Raw genomic sequence first — 11,091 nt, 5'->3', positions numbered from 1 at the left:
TGCGATTGCTGGGCCAATGATGAGCCAATTGCTCAGGAATTTTCATTCAATCATACCAAATTGTTATTCCCAGGAGCAGAGACTCACTCCGAGATTGTGCCTTATATTTATGGTGAGGAGAATAAGATCGGGATTCTAACCAACCGGAAGCCCAGAATATTAGCTGCAGGGTCATACCTCACAATTACTCGAGAATATAGGGAAGTCCCATTATGTACGACCCCAATGCACCAATTAAAAAATGTGGAAGCAAAAGAATCTAAGGTGAATTTGAGCGAGGAGAGCATGAACTGGGTGGTTGGAGGGATGGTGGGTGACGGCTGGCACAGGATCTAAGGCTGACCCAGTCCCTCTGCTACATAGGTTGACCGGTAGTCAGGCCTGTGATATATATATATTTGTTCTAATTAGTTATACATGACAGGAGAGTGCATCTTGACCTATCATACATAGATGGAGAATAACTTCTCATTCTTCAGTTGTACTTGATGTAGAATCACACCTGTTGTGTAGTCATATATGCACATAGGGTCATAATGTCTGATTCAGTCTACTGTCCTTCCTACCCCCTACCCCTCCCCTCCTTCACTCCCCTCTGCCTGGTCCAAAGTACCTCTATTCTCCCCCTGCCATTATTGTGAATCAGCATCCACACATCAGAGAAAACATCCAGCCTTTGGTTTTTTGGGGATTGGTTTATTTCACTCAGCAGGAGAGTCTCCAGTTCCATCCATTTACTGGCAAATGCCCTCATTTCATTCTCCTTTATGGCTTAGTAATACTCCATTGTGTATATAGATCACATTTTCTTTTTCCATTCATCTGTTGAAGGGCATCTAGGTTGGTTCCACAGTTTAGCTATTGTGAATTGTGCTGCAATAGACACTGATGTGGCTGTGACATTACAGTGTGCTGATTTTAAGTCCATTGGGTGTAAACCAAGGAGTGGGATAGCTGGGTCAAATGGTGGTTCCATTCCAGTTTTCTGAGGAATCTCCAAACTGCTTCCCATAGTGGTTGCACTAATTTGCAGTCCCACCAGCAATGTCTGAGTGCGCCTTACCTTTTCTTCACATCCTCACCAACACTTATGGCTGCCTGTTTCCTGGATGATTTGTGTGCTGGCTGTTTTGGTGACTCCCACCTGGCTCCTTTGCTTGGTAAGGGGTGGCCCCTCCTGCCTGTGGTCGCAGCCTGCCATTGGCTTCCTGGCTTCTGGCCCCTCCCCGGGCCCCTCCCCACATGGCCTCCTGTCTGTTCAGATCTCCTGCTCTCTGTGCCCACTTCTGGCCCAAGATGCTCATCACGGTTTCTGATTCAGATTCTCACGAGTCCATGTGTGAGGCCCACACCTCCATCTGGGACAGAGTCCCTTGTAGGCCACAGGGAGATGCTCAACTGCCATTCAGATGGCTTCCCTGGGAATCAGGGGTGTCCCTAGGGTGGCCCCTGCAGAGGGGCTGTGGGTGGGGCTCAATGATAGTATGGTTTTTAAGTATGACTTAGGCCATTTAATGGAAATAGAGTCCCACCCCCTCTCAGTGGTGACACAGGTTCAGGTTTTTGGTTTTGTTTTGTTTTGTTTTGTTTTTTTGGTACAGGGAATTGAATCCAGGGTCCATCAACCACTGAGCCCCATCCCCAGCCCTATTTTGTATTTTATTTAGAGACAGGGTCTCTCTGAGTTGCTTAGGGCCTCACTAAGTTGCTGAGGCTGGCTTTCAACTCATGATCCTCCTGCCTCAGCCTCCCCAGCTGCTGGGATGACAGGCGTGGGCCGTGGCACCCGACAGGATCTTAATTTTTCCGATCACCTTCTCAGGATCATTCCTTCTGCCCATGTAGATGATCGTGTGTGTAAGTTTTTAATCATGAAGAAGAAAACAAGCTATTAAAAAACCCCATACGAACAGAAGGAAGAAACCCGGCCCAAGGTGCGTCCTTTAAAGGCAGCCCTAACCCAAACCTGCTGTGTCCATCTGTCCCAAACGTCACCTCATCAAAGAACCTTTCTTTGCCCTCTCGGTCCCATGGGGCTGGCACGTCCTCCCCTCCTCGCCACCGTCTGAATCATGTTCCCTGCGGCTGTGACGTTTTCTGGTCTGACACCATGGATTTGGTGACCATTGCTTTGTCCTGTGTCCATGTCACCAAGAGCAGGTCTGGCACATCGTAGGAGATCTCTGCCAGCAGTGGGGTGGTCTGAGGTCAGTGCAGGTGGCTTCTAGTGGCACAGAAAGCCAACCCATGTTGATTTCATGCACCCCCTGAGCTGGAGGGTCTCCCCAGAGCAGCAGAACTTCCTGACCTCCCCTCACTCCTGACCTCCCCTCACTCCTGACCCCACGAGGTGGCAAGGAGGAGCACTGAGTGCTGCTGGGTGGTTCCAGGGCTTCTGTACTGCTCCTCGTTGGTACAATCCAAGCAGATGCTCCCCATCATGTCCCCAAGCTATGCGGTGTCATCAATAATTCTTCCAAACTGTGCACGGTGGCGCACATCTGTCATCCCAGCAGCTCGGGAGGCTGAGGCAGGAGGATTGTGAGTTCAAAGCCAGCCTCAACAACTTAGTNCAAAAAAAAAAAAAAAAAAAAAGAAAGAAAGAAGAAAGAAAATTACCTATTTATTTTCACCCTGTGACCACAAAGACCCCAGACTTCAAGCTTAAAGAGAGGTCTTTGTAAAACGAGTTAATCTAGTCAAATCGAGTTAATGGCTACAAAGAAGAGGTGATTTGCTGTTCAATAATGAGTTGTCGATCTGGGCCTGGAGCTGCTTTGATCAATCAAACCACCAAATCACAGCAACAGTTCAGAGTGCGATTGATCTCTCAGCCATTAATGGCAAAGATGCTAAAGAGCAAAGAGAGAGACAGCCCCGCCCGAGCCTGCCTTCCCCGGCGCCTGCCTGCCAGGTCACCTGTACCTGGAACAGGTCACAGAAGCCTACCAATGAGGTCCTCTGGCAGTGGCAGCTTTCATTTGATTATGAATCAACCCGAGGACATACTGGAAACCAGAACAAACCAGTTACAGATCACTGGAACTTCCTGGTGACTTAATGGAGATATTCACATAAAAAGGAGTTTATGATCACGCAGGGGATTTGGGTCACATTTCCCAAGAGAGTGATTGATTTAGCTATATGAACATTGTGAAGTCACATTGCTTAAAAAACATGAAAGGCATAAAGATAGACAAGGGGAAACTGCAAACCTCATAGATCACAGTCTAGACGCAGGAGGCTTGCTCAGGACCCGAGGACAGAGGTCCCCCAGAGCACTGGGACTCATGATCAGGAATGACACCCAGTCAGTACAAATGGGGAAGAACCTCACCTCCATAAAAGAAAGGCCAAGGGAAGGAAGTCGTGGTTGTGAGCAGAGCTTATGGGGGAAAGGATTTTGCGCACCTGGAATCCCAGAGGCTCTGGAGGCTGAGGCAGGAGGATCCTGAGTTCAAACCCAGCCTCAGCAACTTAGTGAGGCCCTAAGCAACTCAGCGAGACCCTGTCTCTAAATAAAATACAAAACAGGGATGGGGATGGGGCTCAATGGTCGAGTGCCCCTAGGCTCAATCCCTGGTACCAAAATAAATAAATAAATAAGAAAGAAAAAAGAAATTGGTAAAGAGGGAAGAGAGGCCTGATACCCCAAATAGGGCACCTTGTGATCTGAGGAAACAGTAGAATAAAGATCACTGTATCTTCTCCCACCTTCTCCCCTGAATCAGGCCATAAGCAAAATCTATGTCCTTCTTTCAAAGCAGGTCCTTTCTGATGCCCTCTCTGTTCTTGACAGAAAGAAGCGTCCTCACTTCTGAACAGTGACACCAAGAGGAGTCTGAGCTGGGCCTCTTCCTTTGCCTAGTTCTTTGCTGCAGGACCACAGCTCCTGGGTCCCAGGATGCTTTGCACCTGAGTCCTCTCTTCATCCAGCTCAGCACAGAACCACTCATTTCTGAAGGCTCTCTTGTCCCATAGAACTTACATTAAGTAAATCTGCATGCTTTGGGCTGTTAATCTTTTTTTTTTTTTTTTTGTACCCGGGATTGAACTCAGGGGCACTCGACCACTGAGCCCCATCCCCAGCCCTATGTTGTATTTTACTTAGAGACAGGGTCTCACTGAGTAACTTAGGGCTTCACTGTTGCTGAGGCTGGCTTTGAACTCGCGATCCTCCTGCCTCAGCCTCCTGAGCCGCTGGGATGACAGGCATGTGTCTCAGTCATGAAGCTGGCTGTGGGGAAGGGAAGGGTATTACTTTTTCTCCTCCCACAGGGCTTCTGTTCAGTATTGGGAATGTAAATGGAAAAATAAATGATATAATCCCTACAGAATGTATCCAGATGTGTAATGTACACACTCTTTTATGTAGCAATAAACTTCTAGGGGTTTAGATTAAGAAATAATCACACAGTAATGCAAAGCATACTGTCCACACATAATCCCCACCTCCATCCATGTTTACAAGGGTGGAGAGATGGAAATGACCCAAACTGATATCAGCTAAGGACTAATGGGGGACAAGTTGACCCATAATATCACAGGCTCCTATAGGTCAGTATGTAGTTATTGATGCAGCAAGACAGCCTCAGCACATGGTGGGATGAACAGAACAATTCTTAAAGTGCATGTGTGTAACGATCCTGGGGGGCTTTGTTCTTTTCACTGCTGTATCCCTGGTTCCTACAACACAGCCTGGTACTTTGCCATCATGTTTGATGGATGAATAAGTGAAAGATGTTTAGAAAGCTCTTCACCAGTGGCTGAGTGCTGGTAGTTTTTTTTTTTTTTTTTGCTTTGCTGTTCTACTTTCTCTGCCATTTGTTTTGTCTTAAAAATGCCTTTTTTTTTTTCCCCTGGGCGTTGTGGCACACACCTGTAATCCTGGCCTTTGGGAGGCCGAGGCAGGAGAATCATGAGTTCAAAGCCAGCCTCAATGACTTAGTGAGGCCCTAAGCAACTCAGTGAGATCCTGTCTCTAAATAAAATGCAAAATAGGGCTGGGGATGTGGCTCAAGAGTACAGTGCTTGCCTGGGGTCCTGGGTTTGATCCCCAGCACCACAAAAAAAAAGCCCACTAATGAAGTCATGTCAAAGGACAAAGAAGCTGTCTTGAAGGGACCTCCACTAACAAATCAACAAATCATAAAAANGAAGAGAGCCTATTTCATTTTTATAGAAGTAGGTACAAGACCTACTACTTATGAGAATGTGTCATTTCAGTGGCTGGTTCAACTCTTTTGGAAAATAATTTGATGGTAAAGATTCAAAAATCACTATTTCTTTGTCTATTATTCCTGAATGGAAATTTATGCAACATATACCTCTCTGAGTTGCTGAGGCTGGCTTTGAACTCGCCATCCTTCTGCCTCGGCCTCCGGAGCCTCTGGGGTTACAGGTCGCACCAATGCGCAGGACTTAGGTAGGGGTTTTTATGTAGCCCAAGCTACAAAGCTATTGCATGACCTAGTGGATCACATGCCCACACATGGCTAATGTCACAGCCTTAGAAGAATGAAAATGATGAGTAAGGACTTGACAGATTTTGCTGGTTATTTTCATTGTCACTATTTATTATTAAATATTCAAAAATTTTCACACAAAGAGATAAAAGGGGAGGGAGGAAGAGCTTCACGACCTGGAAGTTGAGTTCCACCCACTCCGGGCCTGGCCTTGAGCGAGGAAAAATCACTAGTGACCACCCGGGGGCGTAGGTGCTCAGGCCGGGCGAGGCGTTCCCGGCGGTGTCCGGTAGGTGACGCTGTTGGCGGCGGCGGCAGAGAAGGGACCGGAAGCCGGGCCGGAGGTGGCTGGGAGTTTTGTCCGACTCCTCTTGCTTCCGTTGCCGTAGTCGCCGCGCGTCGGAGCCGGGTTTGTTTCTGTCTGCTGTCCCCCCGGCCGCCGAGATGCCGCTGGAGAACCTGGAGGAGGAGGGTCTGCCCAAGAATCCCGACCTGCGCATCGCGCAACTGCGCTTCCTGCTCAGCCTGCCGGAGCACCGCGGGGACGCGGCGGTGCGCGAGGAGCTGATGGCCGCGGTCCGCGACAACAGTGAGGCCCCGCGAGCGCCGAGTCAGCGGCCTGGGCCTTTCCCCGACGGGCGGGAACCCGGGCGTCCTGCTACCGAGTCCCCGCCGCTCGGCCTGGCTTTTTCTGGGGGCAGGGCCTTCCTTCCGGAGGCGATGGCTTTGGGGTCCTTTCTCTCCCAGGGCAGCTGGGGGGAGAGCCCGGTGCTAGGCCGAGAGCAAAGGCCCAGGGCGTCCGTCGGGGCCTAGCCCTCCCTTCCTAGCATGGAGGACGTGCCTGGACGGCCGCGTCTGACGCCTTCTCTTGCTTGGAGACTGGAGTTCCCTCCTTTGCAACCGAAGCCGTCTAGAGCAGAGGGTCACCCTCCCTTTAGACCGAGCAGGGTTTGGCCAGTGTCAGGACTGGCCCTCGGGCGGCCCCCCACCTGCAGACGTCTACCTGTGGCCATGTCCTTTGCCACGCCCTGTCCCTTCCCTTACCCGGAGTGCGGAGGAGACTGGTGGATGACAGTTGCGTGAAAAGAGGCGGCAGACATCGACTTTACAAGTGACCTCACCCGTGCGTCCCTCTTTTTGGCTTTCAGACATGGCTCCTTACTACGAAGCCTTGTGCAAATCCCTCGACTGGCAGATGGATATGGACCTGCTCAATAAAATGAAGAAGGCCAATGAGGAGGAGTTGAAACGTTTGGATGAGGAGCTGGAAGATGCAGAGAAGAACCTGGGGGAGAGTGAGATTCGAGATGCCATGATGGCAAAAGCCGAGTACCTCTGTCGGATAGGCGATAAGGTGAGTGGCGGTGATGTCCCCACTCCTGTGTGAGTATGATGTAAAGTTGGGGAATATTCTGTACTAATATCATCTCATTGTAAAAATTAACTTTAAAAATCCAGAGGCAGTCGTGTTCCTGAACTAGTGAGTCAGTGCAAAGATGAATAAGTAATCAATAGTCTTGCAAGACCCTATCATTGACTCTGGATAAATGCCAGTGTGTTCTTCCACTCCCGTCTCCCTGTCATTAGAGACAAGTGCACATGGAGATTTGTATTCACTGCTTTTACAAAATTGGGGTCATTCTCAGTAGTTCATTTTTCTCACTTGTTTGGGAAGTATTTATTGTGGTACATTATGAAAACACTGCACTGCTCTTCTCCTTCTAAGACACTAAGGCACAGGAAGTGTTGAAGTTCTGGTTTGACCGTTTACTCCTAACATCCACAGAGATGACCTTTTAGTTCTTTTATTGTGCATTTATGTGCATGCACTTGTCCTGTAGAAAATAGGTAGTATTTAATTTTTAAAAAAACCTATATGGAATCATAGGGTACTCAGGTAGTCCTGTTTATTCTCTCTTTTTAATATTTTATAGTTGTAGATGGACACAATGCCTTTATTTTATTTGTTTATTTGTTTTATGTTGTGCTGAGGATTGAACCCAGTGCCTCATGCATGCTTGGCTGAGCTACAGCCCATGTCCTGTTTATTCTTTTCACCTGGTATATCTGAGAGGACTTCCCATGTTAACAGATACCTATCTCACTCATTCTGGTGAACTGCTGCCTAATGTTCAACTGTAGAATATGCCATAGTTTGTCTATTCAGGGGTTGGTGGACCTATATGTTGTTTCAGCTGTTTTTGTTTTAACAAACTGCTGCTGTAGAAAACATGCTTGTATTTGTCTCTTGGTGTATTTTTGTAAGCTAGTGTTTCTCTGAGGTATTGATCAGTCTGTGAAATGAAATTGCTGGGATAGTGAGCGATTTTTTATTTTGCCCTGTGTGGCCAGTTCTGCATAACACTCACCAGAACTGGATTTTTTTAAAAAAAATTTAGTAGTTGTGTGATAGTGGGTAAGAGGATGCGCTCTGAATGTCCTTAATTTTAAGTAGTAGACTTAAGTATATAGGATGATGGGTCAATATAAAGAATGAAATTGTGTGCTCCTTTGGATCAGATCATCTGAGTTTTATTTTCAGCTTAATTAATTTTGATTTACTGAACCCTTAGTTTCTCATCTGTAAAATAGGGATAATGACAGTTTCTACTTATTGCTGGCTAAAGAGAGAGGCAAAGAACTTAGACCAGTACTTGGCACAAAATGTGAAGCTATTACTTAATTGAAAGACTTGGTCATGGTAAAAATTTGGAATATATAATGAAAGTTTAAAAATACTAGTTCTGCTTTTAGGTTATGTGTGTGTATGGTTTTGTTTTAAAGAGTTTTGGTTAGCTGCTGCCTATATCACTTCTGAGTGAGAAACTTTTGATTCAGACCTTTAACTTCAACAAGGACATGCCTGAGTCAAAATCAAGGAGTTACGAATTGGTTATGTTCTAATACTATGTTCCTCTTATGTTTACTAAGTAGCATTCTTCCAAAAAGCACATTCTTTTTTTCCCCTCCTATACACTGTTTTTATTAAGTATAGACATGGAGGGTTTTTATTATTGTGTTGGCCACTGGTTGTAATCTTTATTTTTTATGATTTGTTGATTTGTTAGTGGAGGTCCCTTCAAGACAGCTTCTTTGTCCTTTGACATGACTTCATTAGTGGGCTTTTTTTTTGTGGTGCTGGGGATCAAACCCAGGACCCCAGGCAAGCACTGTACTCTTGAGCCACATCCCCAGCTGCCTCTTTCTTATGTTTTGACACAGGAACATTTCACAAGCTCACCTGTTATCTTTCCTCTCCATACCTGGAATGGTCCGTTTCTCCTAGGACCCCGGTTCCTTTTCATGGGGGGGTAGTGTTTACATGTCAGGAGTTGAGGTGAGGTGCACCCACTGCTGTCTTGACAGCCTCTCTTGTAAGTCCATGGAAATTATGAAGGAATGAATTTCATACAAACCAGCTAGACATGTTTTGAAAAATACCAAGTATAAACAAATTTTTATTCATATTCTTCAAAACAGTGGAATCATTTTATTCGACAGTGCTTTGAGATAGGATTGTATATGTACATAGTTGTATGCTAATAATCAGTGGCATAAGATAATATTCCCATTGCCTTTTTAAAACTTTTTTTAGTTGTAGTTGGACACGATGCCTTTATTTATTTATTTTTATGTGGTGCTGAGGATGGAACCCAGGGCCTCACTCTAGCGCTAGCACTTGAGCCACAACCCCAGCCCCCCCATTGCTTTCAAAGTGATAAAAATTGCTAATTTATAGTAAAGTTTTTTCAAGTAGTGTATTATAATTTTTAAAGCAAACATTGCATACATGAGACAAGGGATACTACAATTATAAGTTACTAATGTCTTATATTTTCTAGAATGTTAGTATATGCTAGGCATTTCTTATACAAGTGGAAAGAACAGTATAATAAACCCATCTACTCACTGTACAGCTTCAGCAGTGATCAGCGCGTGGCCGTCTTGTTTTTGACCTGTTGCCCCAGCTCTTCTGAAGAACTCCCAGACAGCTGGTAGCTTTGGCAACTTGTAAACTTTCCTCACCTGTTGTGTTGGTTTTCTGGACAGGAGGGAGCTCTGACTGCCTTTCGTAAGACATACGACAAAACTGTGGCCCTGGGTCACCGCCTGGACATTGTATTCTATCTCCTTCGGATTGGTCTGTTTTATATGGATAATGATCTTATCACCCGAAACACAGAAAAAGCCAAAAGGTACTTTTAAAAGTAATGGGGTGAAATTTCCTCTAAATTATGATGCTATTAATGAGAAGTTGATAGGAGAAACTTGCTTATTTTGTTTACAACTCTTAAATTTGGTCAAATAACTGTGCTTATTGAATAAAATACTTTCTTCAAAATACGCCCTTTTGTTCAAGTTAAGTTGTGTTCTCTTTGAAAAATTAAAAAAGTGGCCAGATGTGGTGGCTCAAGCCTGTAATCCCAGCAAGGCAGAGGCAGAAGGATCGCAGTTTCAAGGCCAACCTCAGCAACTTAGTGAGGCCCTGTCTCAAAAAAAAAAGTGGGGTGGGGTGGTCAGTGACTCAGTGGTAAGAGTTCCCCTGAGTTAAATTCCTAGTAACTACAACAAATTTATTTTTAAAAAGTGGCATTGTCTGTTTTCAGGTTATGACCTCAACTGTTTTTATTTAATAGTTTAATAGAAGAAGGAGGAGACTGGGACAGAAGGAACCGCCTGAAGGTTTACCAGGGTCTCTACTGTGTGGCCATTAGAGATTTTAAACAGGCAGCTGAGCTCTTTCTCGACACCGTCTCGACGTTTACCTCCTATGAGCTCATGGATTACAAGACGTTTGTGACTTACACTGTCTACGTCAGCATGATTGCCTTAGAGAGACCAGACCTCAGGGAGAAGGTGATGACTGACCCTGTACTACTGTAAAGGACCACTCCATGCTTCTCTAAGTACACAAAGTCATTAAAGTATAAGCTTTATTTTTTTAATACCCAGGTCATTAAAGGAGCAGAGATCCTTGAAGTGTTGCACAGTCTTCCAGCAGTTCGGCAATACCTCTTTTCTCTTTACGAATGTCGTTACTCCGTTTTCTTCCAATCATTAGGTAAGGAGAGAGTGGCCATTTTGATGATCTGTCTTTATCTTCTGATCCTGTGTACAAATAACCAAAGATGATTTTTCACATACCTGGAAGATGTAGTGTGTAGATAACCGCAAGTTTTTGATCAATATGGCTCATTTTCTGCCAGTTTCGTTGAGAGGAAGGTTAGCAAGCTGTAGTCCATTTTTAGGACTACATTTGTAGGCCAGGAGGTAACCATGATTTTAATATTTTTAAAGTGTTGTTTAAAAGAATACAAAAAGAGGTCCATGTATTACAGGTGGCACACACCTGTAATCTTATCTATTCAGAGGCTGAGGCAGGGGTATTGCAAGTTTGAGACCAGCCTGGGCAACTTAAGGGAGACCATGTCTCAAAATGAAAATGAAAAGGGCGTGTGTGTGTGTGTGTGTGTGTGTGTGTGTGTCTCGGTGGTACTGGCAGAACACAGCAGAAGAGTATCTGATGGAGAACTGTGTGGCTTGCAAACCTAAAAATACTTACCTTCTCTGGCCCTTTGACAAGGAAGTTCACCATGCCCTTAGAGGCTAAGGGGGGGGGGGGCGG

The 11,091-nt window shown here is 45.5% G+C and overlaps 2 protein-coding genes across 3 annotated transcripts in view; one reads left to right on the top strand and one right to left on the bottom strand.

Annotated features, from left to right (window-relative positions):
- Positions 1 to 5,826: 5,826 nt before the first annotated feature.
- Positions 5,827 to 11,091, top strand: part of Psmd6 (proteasome 26S subunit, non-ATPase 6) — an 11,511-nt gene continuing 6,246 nt past the window's right edge. Inside the window, exons 1-5 of one of the 2 annotated variants that reach the window (XM_015494501.2) lie at positions 5,827 to 6,054; positions 6,614 to 6,819; positions 9,516 to 9,661; positions 10,103 to 10,322; positions 10,419 to 10,527. In XM_015494501.2, coding sequence (XP_015349987.1) covers positions 5,910 to 6,054; positions 6,614 to 6,819; positions 9,516 to 9,661; positions 10,103 to 10,322; positions 10,419 to 10,527 — 826 coding nt within the window. In that variant the 5' untranslated portion in view covers positions 5,827 to 5,909. Of the gene's footprint in view, positions 6,076 to 6,613; positions 6,820 to 9,515; positions 9,662 to 10,102; positions 10,323 to 10,418; positions 10,528 to 11,091 lie in introns of both variants that reach the window. The other variant, XM_048801219.1, reaches the window with a different exon arrangement.
- Atxn7 (ataxin 7) overlaps positions 10,368 to 11,091 on the bottom strand; it is a 104,540-nt gene continuing 103,816 nt past the window's right edge. Inside the window, exon 15 of the transcript XR_007346895.1 lies at positions 10,368 to 10,574. The gene's annotated coding sequence lies outside the window, so the exon portion shown is untranslated. The remainder of the gene's footprint in view (positions 10,575 to 11,091) is intronic.

This window comes from Marmota marmota, unplaced genomic scaffold (genome assembly GCF_001458135.2).
Source record: "Marmota marmota marmota unplaced genomic scaffold, marMar, whole genome shotgun sequence".
Classification (NCBI taxonomy): domain Eukaryota; kingdom Metazoa; phylum Chordata; class Mammalia; order Rodentia; family Sciuridae; genus Marmota; species Marmota marmota.
The sequence above is the reverse complement of the archived record's forward strand: the minus strand, read 5'-3'. Positions and strand labels throughout refer to the sequence as shown.